Raw genomic sequence first — 19,110 nt, 5'->3', positions numbered from 1 at the left:
TAAAAGCTTTAACTAAAAGTCTGACCTGAAATCGAAGGTTCTGGAAGAGCAGAGTAACGGAAAACCTTAATATACATGTAAAATATCTTAATACACAGTATGCAGCATGCATAGCTAAATATAAGCATTAAAAGAGTTTAGGTTCAACAGAATTACTTATAGTTAACCAAAACCTACAGTATCTCTTTATTCTGCTGGGATCGCAGTATTGAAGTTTTCTAATTGATTCGTTCGACATATTGAACTGAGGCAAGTTTCACTTTGATAAGATGCAACAAGCCGTATCAGGGCATATTTTTTAACAACACTCACAATTCAGACTATTTAAAATAGTTAACACTAAAAAATTAAACTTTTTTCCAGCAGAAAAAGATCCAATCCTTTCACGTAAACAATGAAAGAACAGAAAAACACACGGCCAAGACGTGTCTTCATCCACGTTCAGCAATTCTGACCAATCACAGGCTTAGAACGAGTTAGTGGGCGGGGACATGACGTCAAATGAACGCGTGTGCTGACGCACTGCATAGTAACCATCCCTCTAGTGTAGCGGCCATTATAATCCAGTGTGTATAGGCGTAGCCTCTCATACTGCTGAGAGAAAGAGAGGCGCTGACAGGATATACGTGTTCGATTTTTTTTGTTTATGTTTTGCCTTTACGCAGTTTTAACGCTCGAGTTTGCGTTATAGGGAGTTTAACGGCTGTGCAGACTTGGTTATATTAGTATATTTTATATATCTGTAGAAGTGAGGTGTTAATTGTGTGTGTGTGTGTTCAGTGGAGTGCTAGTCCTGTTGTGAGCCAGCGCGCGCGCTCCAGCCCACTGAGAGGGTTTCATCAGCCGTCTTTCACCACACATTATAATCCCTTCATCTAAGAGGCGTTCTTTAAAGAGTCTTGTTAGTATTTAGATGGCAAGCTTCCCAGATTTTGTCAACGAAAATGAAATAGGTGAGTATATAAAACTGTTTATTTGCTATAATATTTTTTTTCCCTTTTTTGGCTGTGGTCGGTGGTAGGGATGGGGGAGGGGGCCGGATAGTTAACTCCTCTCCGGGGAACACTGACTCCTGTGTTAGCCAGTTTAACTATTTTTATTTCTTATTTCATTTATTTTGTAACCTTTTTATATATACTTTCTCTCATGTTCATGTCTTTTTTTACAGCGACGTGCTTATTTCTTTTCAGAATAGTTAACTGGACGCAGTTTGTCGATGTAAAGCTAAATTCTCAGTTTTAAAACTTAACATTCAGTTTTTGAAAGTCTTCGAGTTAGACCAGTCTAAACCCGTGTGTCTGCTAGGGGCTTGGGGTCGGGGCAGGATGACTCACAGCAGAGTGTTTATCCCACACCGGATGCCGAGTGATAATCATTAACTTTATTAAACGTGCCTTGATGTGTTATCTTTAAAATGTGTTATCTGATAAACAGTTACTTCGATTTTGTTTTGTTTTTTATACTGTTGTCTGAAATATAATTAACAAACCTCCCCATAGCCAGCTTTGAATGATTACAACCCGTAAACTCTATTACATTTACTGGCTGTAAAGGGAAACAGAATTTAGTTTTTATTTAATTATTTCACTTAGAGGAAGAGTGCCTTTTTTTTTTTTTTTTTTGGCAACCCCCACTGAATCTCTTATCTCTTCTTGGGTTGTGATCAGGTCCTCGTGCTTTACTCAGGATAAGAACGAGAGAAAAAAAAAATCTGATTCAGCATGGCCAGTTGTAATCCCAGAGATGTGGTAAATAGTGCTGGATTTTCACGTTGTTGCTGATATGTCTCTCTTTCTAGCTAAAGCTAAGTTCATTGGAGAGCTTTTAGCTCCTGTGGCTCCCTTTGACCAGAAGTCTGGACGGGAGACATGGACTGTGGCTTTTGCTCCTGATGGTTCTTATTTTGCTTGGTCTCAAGGACACCGCATCGTACGGCTCGTACCATGGTCAAAATGCATGAGCAATTTGTGAGTATATGCATGCTCCTTTTTTTTTTTTCCATCTTGTATTTTGAGGAATGGTGCCAGGTTGTATTGAGAATTCACTGACTTATTAATATTATTAACTATTATTAACTTGTAAACAGTCATACACAGAGAAAGACAGGGTGGTGTACGTGTCTGCACTCTTTTTTTGCCCTGTCACACTTGGGTACTTGCATCAAAGCAATGGTTGTTTCTAGACTGCCTCAACATTACCCATAATAAGTTACTCATTATTATGGCCTGTAACTCTAGGCATTCTCAGAGGACAGTATAAAACGTACGCCTGCCAGAATCCTCCCCTAAATCTCCATTCGGTTCACTTTTCTGTCATAAACATTTCAGATTGAGGAGCACTAGGTATTGTATCTATTATCTGTTTTTAGTTTTTTGTTTTGGCTCCATAAAGTGCAGGTCCAAACTGGAGTGGAATGTGGTCATTGTTTGGACTTAACCGAGCAATTTCGCACCTAAATAGAGTCAGCAGCGTGCTTAATCAGTATGAGAGTGCATAAGTAAGCACATTTCGCACCATAACTCCAAGCATTTATTCGGCCTCCTGCGGATTGGTTCTGTGTGGGTGTGTGTTGCAGTTTTACTAAGAACAGTGTTAACGAGGAATGAATTTTAGTACAACTTTACCAAGGAGTGATTTGGAGTTATCAGCACAAAGCAAAACAACCTCTCTGTTTATAATGTAAAAGGGAAAAAGTACTAAGGGCTATAAAATTTGTCTTTAATATGTTAATGTGTCACAAGGCATTATACATGTCTGCTGTCTTTCGTACTTTATCTGGGTTTTCAGACTACATTCAGAGTCTTCTGGGTGAGTCTGTACTGTTTTCTCTATGTAACTCGGAGTAACCTTGGACTTTTATATTTTGTGGCAGATGGAAAGCTCTCCAGGCCTCATTAGTGTAGAGAATTTTAATGAATCACCAGACATCTGTTTGTTACTGTTACACTTATCTGGTCTGAGAGTGAATATTCTCAGTAAAGAAGCTGGTGTTTTGTTACTGGGTGCCACACACACATTATATTATTAACTGTTTTTCTACACTGCGTGCCCTTTCTCAGCGCAGTAGCTCATTGTGGTGTTTGTGAATCCTGATCTATTTGTGAACTAGTCAGAGGAAAAAGAGTTCCTTGTTCAGTCTGTGATATTTGAAAGTTCATTAATGGATTCAGAAAAGATCTTGCTCATGATGAATCTGCCTGTCTGATGCAATTCCTGGTCAACTTCTTTATTCTAAAGCTAAAGAAAGCAAGCGAAACACCCAGCTAGCAATGATGCATAGAATGATGGAAGTTTAGGACCTATACAATAAATTAATTACTTTCATATAATAAATTAATTATAATTAGGTCCTTTATTAAACTTGATAATATTCGTTTTGCTGTATGTTTTGTTTTTGAAAACAATCAATGAATATACATTACTATATCAAGTTTACCTAAGAACGATCTTGTCTAGCATTAGTTACCTTTAACCTGACTGAATATTAGAAGATCCATGATCACATTTGATCCATGATCACATTTGATCCATGATCACATTTGATCCATGATCACATTAGAAGATCCATGATCACATTCAACTGGGGCATATAGCAACATACTTATCATGCCAATCAGTAATTCTTTGTCTTATTCTTAACTCTTTATCTTAGCTCTATGAGGAAAGAGGAGTGGCTAAACGGCGCTGGACCCAGGCATTTGTCTCGGCAAGGTAGCGACAGTGCTCTGGTCCCTGGTGAGCCCAGAGAGCACACCATCGACTGCGGTGACATCGTTTGGGGGCTGGCATTCGGTTCCTCTGTTCCTGAAAAACAGAGCCGCTGTGTGAATATTGAGTGGCACAGATTTAAATTCGGCCAAGACCAGTTGCTGCTGGCTACCGGCCTCAACAACGGTCGCATCAAGATATGGGACGTGTATACAGGTGAGAATTTTCCAAATAATTGTTGGTTGAACTAAAAATAAGAGCCTGTTTCTAAAAGGCTGTTTCCTCCCACAACACAGGCTGTCCTAAAATATTTATAGAATTGCAACAGGCCTGTTTAGCAGATGTGAAGTGAGGTCGTTATAATCTCGCTGACTGCTTCACAATTCCTGCATGGAACATTCCTTTTATTTCCCAGTGGAGAACAAGGACATTTTATCATAAGTTCTGGCAAACCCTTTCTATACACTTCAGGGTTTTTTTTTTCCTCCTTTGGGCCTCTGTTATATGTGGCATTCTTGTGAATTTGCTCAGCAGGCTCCAGTATGCTCTGATTTTGTGACTTTTTTTCTCAACTTCATCTTAAGCTGTACGTTTGCGTTGACTGTAGCATGTGTGTGTGCAAAGGGAGGCAACGGCTCACAGAAATGGAATGTTCTCCGAGGTAGTTATTAATTGCCTGCCAGTTGAACAGTGTTTTCATTGGTAGGTCGGCAGTATCTGAAGAGAAGGAGGACCCCCACACCTGTGCTGTTATTGGTTGGTTTAGGAGTGTCTGCATGACTGCCAGTTATTGCTGTAACAAACACCACCTCCTCCTTCTCTCTTTCCAGAAAGGCACTGCCCTAAAGATTCACTGCTTATACTTCCTTATCTCAAGCTCTCCTTCTCATTGAACGTACCATATTTTCGTTGTACAAGGATTTATTGTAATACGTTTCAAAGACCTGATGCTGTTCAATTGCTGGGAATTGTTGCATTCACCTGGTACTGACACATTTTGTGGTTGTCACAAAGTGAATAGCTGCTATTACTTAAAGCCTTATAATTCAGCTTTGGCTTAATGTGAATAAGCTTGACATGATTTATGCATTGTTTCCATATCCCTCAAGGCTGTTGAATTCAGTACCTTGAAAAAAAGGCTTAGGTGTGTCAACAGAGGCATTCTTCAGCTAATGAGAGCTGTACAGTTTGTGGGGAGGATGGTTTACAGTAATAATCTCCAGTAGCAATACTGACTTTTTCCCCTTATTGTTGGTCTTGAAGCAGGTTCCTGTGACTTTCTTGTGTGTGCTGTGTGCTGAAAGTGTCGATTTAAAGGCTTTCTCTGTAGGAGGAATCAATTGATGTGGACTTTGTACAGTAAACAATGCTTGACTAAGAGTGCCAACAGTTACCTGTGTCTTTTCACCTAATTTTCTTTCTAATGGCCGCTTGTTTCCTCTGCAGGAAAACTTTTGTTGAATTTGATGGATCACACAGACATTGTGCGGGACTTAACGTTTGCTCCAGACGGCAGTCTTGTGCTGGTGTCTGCTTCCAGAGACAAGACATTGCGTGTGTGGGACCTCAAGGACGATGGTGAGAAGGCATCCTGTTTAATCTAAATCTGTGGGGTCCAGGCAGTATTCCTGGAAGTCCTTGGAAGAACTACTATCTTGATCATTTGGAAAGGCTGTCATCTGTTTTCTAACAAGCTCTGTTTTTTTTTCGTATTTCAACTTAAACAGTGAACAATTATCACCCGTTGGTTATGTATTGACTAGACACGGCAGTTATCACCTCACATGGAAGTTTTTTTTTTTTTTTTTTTTTTTTTTTATAAATAAAAACAGCACTTTCCTTTCTCTTCAAAACAGCTCTAACTCAAGGCAGCATGAGACCCACTGTTCCTATTAGCATTTTAATTAAGCATATTAAAATTTTTTAATTTTAGTCTACTTGCTATGAAAATAGAGGGAAGCAATAAATACACAGATTATGCCTACAGTTTTCAATCACAGTCTATGCCTGATGCAGTGCCATGTCAGCTCACACCTTCTGATGCATTTTTGTGCTTTGTCACTGTAGGTAACATGATGAAAGTGTTGCGTGGACATCAAAACTGGGTGTACTGCAGTGCCTTCTCCCCAGACTCCTCAGTGCTGTGCTCTGTGGGTGCTGGCAAAGCGGTACGTACTTCACAATCCATTCTAACTTTCTAACTGGATGTACTGTGTGTTTTACTGCTTGTGACCAGTTGAATGACAAATCAGTGAGATTTTAAAGTGAATCTGCACAAAATGCTCGGTGTCATGATCTGCTCTTACAGCCATGCCTGTAGTTTTACATTTGTTGCATTTGGCATTTTTTTTAATTTTATTTTTATTTTTTTACATTTTTTTATCTTTTTCTTTTTTTTCTTTTCTTTTCTTTGAGTTTGCTGTTTGACTGACTGACATTGTGCATATTGAGTATACTGAATGCAGAAATGCCATGGCACTGTAATGGCCGTAGTGTCCATTTTTCCATTTTTCTAGAAAACCATCCCTACAGCTGCGTGTTTATAAAATAAATAAATAAAAAAAAACCACTCTTTGTCTATGTAAGGATTATTTTCCATTTCTATAAAGCTAAATGGTATGCTAGTCAATTGCTGTCTCTTCAATTTTCTACTTTTCGACCGCACTAATGGGCCTGCTGAGCCTTTATGGCACTGATTATCTTTAAATAGATGCCAGCTGAACACATGACTAATGTGCTGGCTGCAACACCTCAAATGCTTCTGGCCTTTGAGCGCTAGGCTAGCTCACCTCCAATGAGCAGACTGCAGTCGTTGTACCATGCGGTTGTGTGTGTCTATAAGTGTCTTGCTTTCCCTGTCCCAGGTGGAGGCAGAGCTCTGTGTGTGAGTGGTATTGAGGGGAAGTATGCGGGGCACGGCTGCCATCGCGCCCCCTGCTGGACGCTCATGTGCCCGTGCCCACGCCCCAGGGGCCTCCGTGCTCCTGGCTGCAGGGGCTTCCTGTACGTAGGTGTTGCTCCATATCTGTCTACATCTGCTGTTGCAGTTAATGCTCCCTTTATTGTATTCTTCATATCCAACAAGAGTTGGTGTATATGATAGAAACCCTTCCCCCAAATTACTTCTACCACATTTTACTTTTTTTTTTTTTTTTTCATTCGCAGTGTCTCTGTTACCCTCACGTGTCCCTCCTCTTTAATTCCTCCTCTGACAGCCTGAGCAGATCCTCATGTGTCTTGCTATGTATGTAGGATTCTGGGCAGTAGAGCTTAAATCATCATTAACGGCCACACATTAGTGCCCTGTCTCCCACACTTGCAGATTTGTGGGCCAATGCAGTCCTCTGCTGGTGCGCTTTGGGAAATCAAAATCAGACCCTTTAATATTAGTTAGTGGTGTAGGGTATAGTGCATTGTCGGCATCTGTGAAGAATGAAAGGGCTCTTGGTGCCTTGACCGGCTGTCTGCTGTTTGGTGATATCTGCCCTTGTGGGATTTATTTAGTCTTAAACCTGAATACAGACAATATCAGCTTATGGAAAAATAAGAAATAATTTCAGTTGCCTCTAAATACTCCAGTGGCCACTGTTTTTCAGTGCCCCACCAATAATTTTTTTTTTTCTATGCTGCTTGTAAAGCTGCTTGCAAATCTGTTGTTTTGAATAAAAATGTTTGAAGCATGAACAGCATGGAGTCTTTGCGTGTAATTTCTTTCTAATGGCTTGGTGCTGTCCTTATCATACCCAAGCCGTGCAGACAGCAGATGTAAAAGTGCTGGAGGCTTTTTGGAGAACTGTACTACTTTGTAACATGCTTGGTGCCAGAAACTCCTTTGCCGCCAGACGGACCCCGCTGCTAAAGCTTAATATAATTCTGGCTCTTCTGGCTCTTCCAGCTGCAAATGTCAGGCTCTGCCCAAATTTATAAATGCAGGCCAGGATCTTGGACACTGGAGCCCTTTCATCTCATGGTGCTGTGTAAGAGGGGGTGGAAAACTTATGGACTGAAAATATGTGTACTTTTCGAGTAACCCACACTAACACAGTACTTTCTCAGCTATAGTCTGGACACTGGCTATTGTGTTGCAAATGTACTCTTTTGCTCAAGAGCAATGCCTTCAAAACTAAATCTCAACTAATAAAACATTAGTAATGATGTGTTTTCACCAAAAAAGCTCATTTCTAATTTGGCCTGAAACATGAACTGGGACATTGTTCTGGAGCAAAGCTATCTTGAGAAGCACATGGCAAATTTTGATGTAATGAGTTTGCAATGATCATGCTGTATGCTGCTGTATGTTGTTTGCCAAAAGCGTCAACCTTTTGGCCATCAAATGTTCTCTTCTCTTGCAGTATCTGTCTCTCCTCGTAGGCCTCCGCCGGCGCGGTGCGAGCCTATTGTAAACTCAAGTGAACTAAAACTCTGAAAGGGGATACCAGTGGAGTAACATTATGTTACCTTAAGTTACTACTTGTTTGTATATTTTTTTACCACTTTCTTTAGTCATTCAAAAAAAATTTTGTAAGGTAATTCAACTGAAGTATATTTTGTAATATAACTAGTAGTGTTACTATTCAAGATGAAACTAGAGACATGCATTTTAATTAGAATGTAGAAATTTTGAAAGTATAGATATTTACATCAGTTATACATTATTTAAAATTGCATTATACACAAGTTCTAACAGTTAAAACTGTAGACAGCCAGTGATTTTTAACAATGCCTTGCTGTTTGAATGGCATGTGCTAACTTTTTCTTTTTGTTTACTGTACTGTGTAATGTTAAAAGATGACACTGAGCATATCTTGTCTTAATTTGACCTTAATTTTGTCATTGTCTGAAACCTGGGTTGTGTAAATACTGTGTCGGGCAGGGCAGGGACGTTGAGCTATAACCAGTTTCTGTCTTACTTTACAGGTGTTCCTGTGGGACATGGATAAATACACTCTGATTCGTAAGCTGGAGGGCCACCATAATGATGTGGTGTCCTGTGAGTTCTCTCCTGATGGAGCCTTGCTGGCCACAGCCTCCTATGATACTCGCGTCATAGTGTGGGATCCTCACACGGCCACCGTACTGCTTGAGTTGGGGTAAGGTTTATTATTAAATATTGTTCTTTTTCTCCTATCATAACATTATTCTCCCCTTGCCTATAATGGCTGCTCATGTTTCTCCTTGTTTTCCATTGCAGGCACCTCTTCCCTCCTCCTTCTCCCATATTCGCAGGGGGAGCAAATGACCGCTGGGTTCGCTCTGTGGCTTTTTGTCATGATGGCCGCCATATTGCCAGCATCACTGATGACAGGTGAGTTTATAGTAAAGTTTATCTGTAAGCTTAACAGAGAACACAAAGATTTATGACAATACCTTAAGTTTGAAACCACTAAAAGCTCTGTAGCACTAAATAACTGTTTGCTGTAAGTGGAGGGTTTGTGATAGTGTGTGTGTTGGGCCTCTCCTTGAAAAGATCACATGCTCCTCACATGACTGCTATTAATCATCAGGCGATGCCCAGATTCTCCTCAGTGTCCTTCTGCCTCAGCTTGTTATTGGCTGGCTGCAGGGGAGGGGTTGCTCATTGGGCGGCATGTAGGCGGCGGGTGTGGTTCAGATCTGGCTGGATAGTAGTGTTCGTTACAAAATGTTTTTCTAAAATGTTGTTTACAATATGCCTTTCTGGACAGAAATCCGCAGCATACAGAGCAATGCTGTTAGGGTGATACTGATAGAATATTAAAATTCATTTATTGTGACAAACATGCATGCAGATGAAGAAAAATGACAAGCAGAAGTAAATAGTATAACACCATATTAAGACATAATGCTTGTCCTAAAATGGGGGTGGTCTTTTTTTTTTTGTGAAAGTAAGTTTGTGAGGTTTCCCCCTCTCAGTACTCCTATTGATTACTGATCAGGGATAAGTCACTGATACTGTAGTGACCTGAGTGATAAAGATGTAGATTTTATTCAAGCTCTCACCATGGCCTGCTGTGCCCTTTGGTCAGGTTGGTGCGATTTTGGAGCATTGATGAGAAATCTCCCCAGGCCATCGCCTCACTCACTAATGGCCTCTGCAGTGCCTTCTCCACAGATGGAAGTGTTTTAGCTGCTGGGTGAGTTTTTACTCTGCATAGTGTTGTTGCATGGTTGCTTTTCCCATTCACATGTTTGACTTCAAGATAGCAAGTGAATAATCAGGGTTACCTCAGTGTGTTTCCATGATGTATGACTTGGTAAGAGTTATATTTACTAATTTAAATACATATAATAATAAATAATTATAATAATAATTTCTGTCTTAACATGTTATATTTAATAATGAAACTTGATATGTGATAAGTAAATACAGTTCACACATTGGGTGTGTGTATCCTGTTCAACTGTACCAACTGCAGCTAGAGCTTGATATAAATAAAAAACAAATAGATAGATAGATAGATGGATAGATAGATAGATAATGGATGTTGGACTGGTTTTGCGGCCTACATTGGAGCGGTAGTTTGTTTATGCAGGCTTAGCAAGCTTCGCCTGCAGGCTCTTTCCAGAAGCAATAGTGTGAGAAACCTTCTGCATGACTGCTTTTCCCTTCAATGTGTAGTCAAAATTCAGAATACAGAAAACTCCACATCAAGACCACTTTATTTGTAATGTAAACCAATAAAACTGAAACTACAATATTAGTAATTTTCAGTGATTAGTAGACCCAGTTAACCTAAAACAAGGGCTGTTAACAAATTATAATATTTAATAAATGTAAATTTCCTAAATATGTACAAATTGGCTTTAATGATCAATCTCTTTGTCTTTCTTAGTTCACGCGATGGAAGTGTTCATTTCTGGGCTTGTCCACGCAGCGTTGCCAGCCTGCAGCACTTGTGCCGCATGGCATTGCGAAGAGTGCTGTCTACACAGCAAGTCTACGCACTGTCTATCCCTCAATGCATGCAAGACTACCTGGCCTACAGGAGCTTCTAGTCGAGGAGGCACACCACAGCACACTGTTGAATCAATAAGACAGACTTTGTGAAAAAAAAATTGGGGAAGGGGTGATTGGGGCATGGAGACAAAAAAAAAAAAAAAAAAAAACCGTGAAGATGGAGGGGAAATGCAGTGATCTTCTGTTAATAGGCCCCAAGCTGTACTTAATGACATCACTGTTTCAAAGTAATTTTTTTTTTTTTTTTGTAAGTCTTCTAAAGCTGCTTGCACATTTCCTGTCAGTACTCCCCTCCACCCCCTGCTTCCCCCTTGCTAAACTCTAAGCCTTCTCATTTGCTCTCTCAACCATATCAGCTAGTGGCCTTTAGACAGCCTTATCGTCAATGTCACTTTCTTCCTTTTTTTCTGGCACAACTTCTTGTGCAAAAACCTATGGTGCAACTTTCAAGAATGAGACAGCTATAAAGTCCTCTTTCTAGCAGATATGAATGAATGTTAGCAGACCTGAAGTGGTGTTTTCTCAAAAGTATATCTGCAGTGAGTGGGCAGAGGTGATGGAGAAGCGAGAAAGAGAGTTAGACTGAAAGAATTGCATACTTTTTCTACATGTACAGTGGTGTGCGTTTGTGTGAGATGTATGATCAAGAAGAATTTAGGAGATTGGCGATCTAGGCAGTGCCTCCCCTCACTGTGCCTCGATAGCAGCAGAAATCCTTAGTGCTGTATATCCACACCCAGACGCTGCCTCAGTAACAACAGCCTTTTTATCAACCTCCATAACCCTGACGATGTAGTGGTGGAATTCATTTTCCTTTTCAAACTGTATATTTTTTATCTATGTACAGACATTTGTAAAGAAATGTTTTGTGTGCATGTGTATATGTATATATGATATCTAAATTTGCTTTTCTATGTTGTTTTTTTTTTTTCCCCCACTTTCCCTCCTCTGCTGAAACTAAGAATGTAAGATGCTTCTGTTGCGTTTTATGTATGTGTAATGCTCATGCTGTGAAACTCTAGAGACTGTGGCTGGACTCTGAGCTGGCTGTACAACAGGAGAGGAAGTTATCAGGTATTCGCCAGCAAAAGCACTAATATTCCCTCTCCTCCAAACCGATGCTTCTTTAAAGGTTGGCGGGCTACCTGTATTTATTTATATATATATATATATATATATATATATATATATATATATATATATATATATATATCTCTAATTAGTCCTTGTTGGCTGTCAAAGAGCACACTTAAAATGTCACCACCCCAAGTTTGTTGGGCTTCTGCTATCCGAGTAGATCTACCTCGTAGATTAGCTCGAGTAACTTGAGAAGAATGCTCAGTATTTCCATGCAGTTAAACAGTGGTGTAACTCTTGGCCATAATGTATAATCTTGCCTGTTCTAGCTGATGATAGCTGATACCAGTGAGAGGTATGTGCTCAGTATATGAGGAATGGTTGTATTTTAGACAGTTTGTCACTTTTTCTATCTATGTGCTGACAAAGAATCTTAGCAATAAACTTTATTTGTTGTAACCATTGGAGCCAATGCCAAAGATCCCCTAGGGTTCTTTATTGTATTTTTGGCACTCAGTATTATTATTATTATTATTATTATTATTATTATTATTATTATTATTTGCTCTCTCCTCATCTATTTCTGGCTAAAACTTGAAAATTGTGTATACGCTTGCCTGTTTTTGTGCTTAAGCCTTCTGTTGAGAGCTAGTTTCTTGTTCTGTGTGTATGGGATAACTGCTTCAGAGCACTCTGATAAATCATTTGTCTTGTCAGCTGTGATTGCATGAAGTAGCACACATTTCTAATACATTGTTTTCTGTTCTACATTACAAGCATTTCCACCATGATGTTGTATACAATAAAAGCAACTGGAGTAGTTAAGAATGTAAATTTTTGGTTTTGTATGATATTTTTTGTGTTTTGTAGTTGAAATAAAGGCTTGTTTCCAAATAAGTCTGTCTTATGTAGATTATGTTGTATGCAGTGCTGTGGTTCTCAAAGTGTGTTTTGTTTGTTTTATGATATGATAGCAGTAGAGATCAACTATTACATTTATTTATTATTACAGAAGCTGAAATATTTGGTCACTTGAGTGAGTTTAATGCCTGTCACTAATCTAAAGCTAACGTTGAATCTACAAGGAAAAGTAGTGATGATAATAATATAATACAAAATATTTGACAAGATTCTGTGGGTGGAAGTTTCTGTTCAATTGCAATAATTCAGTTCAGAAAACCTATAATGGCTCGAGTACAGAAATATGATGCTGTATATTTGCCCAGTGTTTCAAATTGTTGGATTATATTCATAAAATGAAGATTTCCAGTGAGCATAAGGGGTTCTATGATTTTTATTTATTGCTGAAAAATTTGTTTTTTATTTATTGTCTGAATCTTCTGATGGTGGCTCAGTGATTGAGTTTCTTCAAAACTGCTCAGCTCTGTGCTTGGACTTTATCCTGTCAAAATTTAGATAAATGGGTCTGTTAAAGGAATGAATATCAAACTAAAGGTTTGAGCACTGCTGATATGATGCACTGGGGAAGAGATTCCACTAAAGCAGTATTTTGCTAGCTCTTTCCATGAAGTGGAACAGTAATCCAGTTTTCCATATGTGTGTGTGTGTGCGCATAAGCAGCACTGAGAGATTCCACAGCTGAGCTGCTTTCCAGAGGGGCCCAGATGAGGATCTCGGATACACAAACTTCTCACCAGTTCATGTCTGAGTGTCGCTTGTTTCATAACAGAAACTTGACAGCAGGGTCTACTCTTCTGCAAAGCTGTAGTGTTAGTTCTTTATGCCCAAATTTCCCTTCAGCACTGAAAATTTGCCCAGTGTGGTTTCATGTGATACCATCTGGTTTATTATTGACCTGCCTCTAATGCTGTTAGGTTAAAGATTAAAAAACGCTGCTCATGTTCTATAAAGAGTGACACAAATACAGCTCAGTACTGACAACAGTATCAGCCGATATAGCTGGCACAGCTATTTAATTTTGTTTCTAATGCATGTGCAATGTACATCATGGGCAAAAAGGAGGAAGATGGAATATTTGTTGATGTCAGTGCTGATTGAGTCACAGCAGTGTGGGAAATTTAGAGTGATATTGTTAAACCTGTCTAAACACTGATAGGTCGTTTTTTCTGGACATTGTTATATACCTACATACCTTACATACCATACCTGACTGTTCTGATGAGCTTTAAAGCGGCTGTTAATATAAAATATCTGAGTCACATTCAGCTACTTAATTGTGTTCTGCTTTTCCTTCACTCTTGCTTTTAGTTTCTTTCAATATTGTTTAACTTCTTCATAGAAAATACTGAAATCTTCAACGCCAGATAACATGTGTCAGAAGTAGCTATAAAAAGTAAGGTTGCACTTTGAATAGCTTCTTATCAGCTGGCAGACTGTTGTGATCTCCTGCGAGAGCAGATGGTCTAAGAGCAGGTCACATACTGAAGCAGAATGTTCCAGAACATTTGACTGCAAAAGTTACAACAGAGTGACAGATAATGAAATATTAATCACCAGCCTGTTTGCTGTCATACAGGTTTAACGCATTAGATAAACTATGACAGTTTTAAATGAGTTCATGTAGTGAGAGCCTAAAGAAAAGTCCTGTGGAACAATTTTCTCCAAAACTATATTTATATTATACATTCTGTAATGCAGATATGGAAAACAAAAATCAACAATTCTTGGTTTTCCTTGGGTTTCCTACAATTGTTCACACTTCCTGTTTTCTAGCTGTTGTTACTTTGGACTACAGAGACATTTCCTGTTCTGACAATACACACTCTCATCTCTCTTTTCAAGTACAAAATTCAGTATAAAATGACAAAATGTCATTGTTAAAAGACAATAAGTTATTTTTTCCTGACACTGGAATTAATTACGTACCAACTGATTCTACAGAAAATAATATTCTTCCATTTCAAGTATATATATATTTTTACTTTTTATACATTTTTACACAAATAGACATTATTGTCATACATCTCTTTTGAAAATATCCACAAGCTCATAAACTATGTAATGAAGAATATTAATACAGTAAGCCAGCTATCATAATTTTGTAGTTTTCCTTGTTTTCCTCATTACAAACAGGGAAAATATACCAATCCTCTTGCTTTAAATGACAATGACAATGTGTTAATTTATGATTTTTTTCAAGCATAATAAACTATCAGCCGTGTTACCAACCTACAGCTGACCGTTTTGACAAACTCACACAGAACTCAGATGCTTCAGATGTGGACATAAAGCAATGACAATGGTCAAAGTCTAATTTATTGCATTCAAAAAACATTTTTGGACAAAATGCAAAACAAAAATTCTATTAATTTATTGTCATTAGTAAACATAATATGTAAAATAATAATTTTATTGTTTTGGACCTCAGTTGGTCTTTTTAATATGTACCTGTTTAACAGGTAGAACTCTTATGTTTATGTAAGGAATGCAAATTGTCCTGTTTTAGTAGAATGGCAAATATAATCCATAACTCTAGCTACACTATCTGGATAACATATAAAAATCACTATAAGAATCATCAGTTACTTAATTTTGAAATATCTATCTATATTTTGCTTTTATATAATGCAATTTTCCAGTCGCACAGGCATTTTATTGTACTACTGAAGTTTCTTTTTCATTTCTCCAATTTTCATTCTTTTTATATTCTTACTTTGAGTCAGTAAGAATATTTTGTTATTCTGTATGACACTGCACAATCTTTTGACACATCCAAATAAAGGAATGAGGCTGATGATTTGGGAATATTACATTTTATACCCAAATCTCACTTAAATAGAAGGTCGTTCCTGAAAATCAAATTAATATTTTTTATGGAGGTGAGGCGACATATAGGATTACAAAGACAGTAATTTGGGCAAAATCTGAAGAATGCTGGTGGGCAAAAATAGATCCAAGACATGACATGTGATAGCTTCCAACTTGGAATAAAAGCAACTAATGCTACGTTTGAAGAGTTTATTTTTAATCCTCTTAATTGTTTTGATCCCTTAAATGTCCCCTTTGTGTCATTATTTCTACTGTACATACTGCCACATACTGTATATCCACACACTGAACATACACATATACATGCACATCATGTAGTGTGTGTGTGTGTGTGTGTGTGTGTGTGTGTGTGTGTGTGTGTACTGTGATGTCCAGCAGGTGACGCCACTTTCACACTCAGTAAACAATCAGCTGTCAGGTTTATTAGCATTAACACAACAGCTGAACAGCTGTCTGCTCTCAAGATAAAGCTTATGTGTGGTATTTAACATTAACTAAAGAGATTGTTCAAGAGAAACTATCATCACTTAGATAGTCAATTTTCTCGATAACATTTCTATATTTTCTTTTGAGCAAATAAGAATTACACCAAAAGTTGCTCTGATATGAACACTTAGATTAGATCAGAGATAACAGACTCTAAGATAAAATCCACATGTTGCTGCCTATTATAAGAAGTATCCTTAAATATGAAAATAAGTTTCTTAGAGACTTAAATATCCCTGACCCCACTTGCAGCGCTGTAGATGAAGCATAAATGAGTTAAACATATGACTAATTTAATGTCTCATTGTCTCTGTGTCAAAATGAAAGGAACAGTCCACTCTGAAACTCGTTAAATGTGTTTCTGCCGAAATATTTGAGATGTGCTTAGTGATTCTGCTGCTAATTTGTTGGTCGATGCTGTATTTTTGCTGTTCCTGTGAGAAGTTAGCGGTTGCGTGCTGTGCTGATACCACAAGAGCTTCTTTTCTCGTTCACCATTTTTCAGTGATGTTTACTGTCATAATAATCAGAAGTCCAACAAAGAAGTAGTGAAGACAGCAAATGCTGGACTCCAAGTTGTAGAATACAGTTCAAGTAGATGGAGCATTTACACTGAGTTATGGCAGAGACTTGGCACAGTCAGTGAGCGATCTACAAGATAACATGATATTAGCATGAAATTTGAAGCTCTGGAACCTGAGTGTACAGATAAGGAGGTGAGAGAGCTGGACAGACTAAAGGACTAAAAGGTCTAAAGTGCTGCTGCATCAGTCACTTGCCACTATCAGCCAGAGGTCACATGCCAGTGGAGGTAATGTGGGAAAGTGAAAATAGACCAACATGCTGATGGCAGTTAAAAAGTGAAAACAAATTTGATAATAATAATAATAATAAAAAACTCTTGCACAATTGAAGAATAGATCCATTGATATACAAGGTATTCAGGGTGGATTTTTCCTTTAAGATGGGATTGGACATGCTTTTACTTCTCTCACTAAGCTTGGCATCTGATGTGCCGCAGGGCACCGTCATGGTCCTGTCAGGCTGGCTTGGGTGTGTAGAAGTATCTTGCCTAAGGCAGTCAAGCTGAGAATCACTGCCACTGTGTCACACATTTCTTTATTACACTGTAATTGTGACAGATATAGGAATGACTATGGATTATGTGGGTTCCATTAAACCCACATGAAGGAAAATCTTCCAGCTGCTCGGTTTTACAGTCTGTACTGAACGAAGCCTGTCCTTTGCTCTGCTCTTGTCAAGCTGCTTAAGCAAGGATGATGCTCCCGTGGGAAAGCTGGTAAGCCTGCTACAGCAAGCCTGGCTCTCATGCAATAGCTCTACTGCGTCATCATGCTCCTCCCTACCCCAGCATGTTTCTGCATTCTGTTTATTATAACCTACTATCATGTAATGCTCTCCCACAAGCCTGCATTTATTCTGGCTCATATCATAAAATAAACCCTGAAATCATTAACACAGGGGTCATTTCAACAAATTACAGCCCGCACATCAGGGGTATGGAACGTATGAAACACTGCTCTTGTGTCTAGAAGTGAGCAGAAAGCAACCCCTGTAAACATATATTCACACACACACAAACAACAGTGAGTACACTTTACTTGTTCCCTTGATACTTGTCTTGTATGGCAGCACTGATGACATCATGGGAAAAGTGTGAGTCAACGAGAGACAGAGAGAGCGAGAGCGAGAGAGAGAGAGAGAGAGAGAGAGAGAGAGAGAGAGGGAGAGTTTGACAAAACTGCCGGTAAGATATGAAAGATATTCAAGAATTGACACCAAACTGACACAACGGATGTTCATAAACCACAATCACAGATATGCAGTGTTTTATATGCACATATGCAGGGCTTTTTTTCTCACTTATTTTCTTTCAGTAACCTTGAAATTTTTACTTAAAATTGTACATATGTAACCCAGTATATCCAATAGTTCAAATTTAAAATGCAAACATGCCATATAATTTGTCTTCTTGTCTTATTCATAATTAATACTTCCCAAATACCTTGTGCACTCTTAGAAACAAGGGTTCCTTAATCATTTTTTGGAGAACGTCCTAAAGGGGTTCTACTGGGAAACCTTTTTTTGGTAGATTAATATTGTGCTGTAGGGTTCTACACAGAATCTTTTAGGGGTTCTTCCAGGGAGGCACCTTTAGGGTTAACAAACATTAACAAGCCCTTTAGGGTATTAGACTGAACCTTTCTAGGCTACACTGGCTGATGTATTAGGGGATACTTTAAAAATGTTATGCTTTGAAAAATCTTTCAAACAATAATATAATATTTTTATTTTATTTCATTTTATCATCAACCCATGCCAGTACAGCATCCACAGGGACAACTGGCAGTTGTAAAACCCAAAATGTCTGCTTTAAACTCCTAAATTATGTTAGTGTGTGTGTGTGTGTGTGTGTGTGTGTGTGTGTGCGCTCTGCCTTTTTTTTGTTTGGCATATTTTTAGTATGCATCTTTTACCAGAAAACATATAATATAGTGTACCTTTAAAAAATATAAGGTACATTACTGGAGCTTAAGGACCAGTGATGCACCTTAAAAGTAAACCACACACACCTTCTTAGGTAACAGATTTAATTAAAATGATTTAATTAAAATTAATTAATGATTTAATTTTAATTAATTAATTAAAGATTTAATTAAAAATGAATGAGTTTTAGCTTGTCGATCTTTCAGATGCAAAAATGTTTGGATCAAATTAACAGCCTAGTTAGTTACGTACCTATCTAGATAACGGTGTAGATTAAACGTGCTAATCACTTCCTTTCACTTCCTTCTTTTGATAACTTATGTTCAAATGGATTTTTTAAAAAAGAAATTCAACTGTTGATGATGCCGCAGGTGTGGTTCTCATCGCCATTGTCACAGAACAGGAAATATCATTAATTGTCCTGTCCATGCCCCTCTCCCACTCATAATCACAGCAAGCATGGGGCAGCGTGACTCCTGCCCCAGTGGAGCTCTACGAGTGCTCGCAGTTCCCATTTTTGACCTCTAGGTGCAATAATAACTCTATGCAGCTAAACTGCCCCATGACTGTCCAACGTCAAGACATGTATGTCAAATAGCAACATTTTTAAAATCACTTAAAAAAAAGTTGTAACTAGTGTTTCA

General features: G+C 38.3%; 1 protein-coding gene across 2 annotated transcripts; it reads left to right on the top strand.

The window, feature by feature from the left end:
- Window positions 1-546: 546 nt before the first annotated feature.
- wsb1 (WD repeat and SOCS box containing 1) lies at window positions 547-12,619 on the top strand. 2 transcript variants are annotated; one of them, XR_004579489.2, is made up of 10 exons: window positions 547-953; window positions 1,799-1,967; window positions 3,653-3,924; window positions 5,155-5,286; window positions 5,776-5,876; window positions 8,626-8,798; window positions 8,900-9,013; window positions 9,714-9,821; window positions 10,521-10,763; window positions 10,803-12,619. XR_004579489.2 is itself a non-coding variant. In XM_026924224.3 (9 exons), exons 1-9 carry the CDS (start codon window positions 914-916, stop codon window positions 10,681-10,683), a joined length of 1,272 nt encoding a protein of 423 aa, XP_026780025.1. In that variant the 5' UTR covers window positions 547-913; the 3' UTR covers window positions 10,684-12,619. The 2 variants fall into 2 exon arrangements, 1 of the variants encoding a protein (XP_026780025.1); XM_026924224.3 differs by having other exon boundaries at window positions 10,521-12,619.
- Window positions 12,620-19,110: the final 6,491 nt, after the last annotated feature.

Source organism: Pangasianodon hypophthalmus, chromosome 14 (assembly GCF_027358585.1).
Source record: "Pangasianodon hypophthalmus isolate fPanHyp1 chromosome 14, fPanHyp1.pri, whole genome shotgun sequence".
NCBI lineage: Eukaryota > Metazoa > Chordata > Actinopteri > Siluriformes > Pangasiidae > Pangasianodon > Pangasianodon hypophthalmus.
This window is presented reverse-complemented; position numbering and strand designations above follow the sequence as displayed.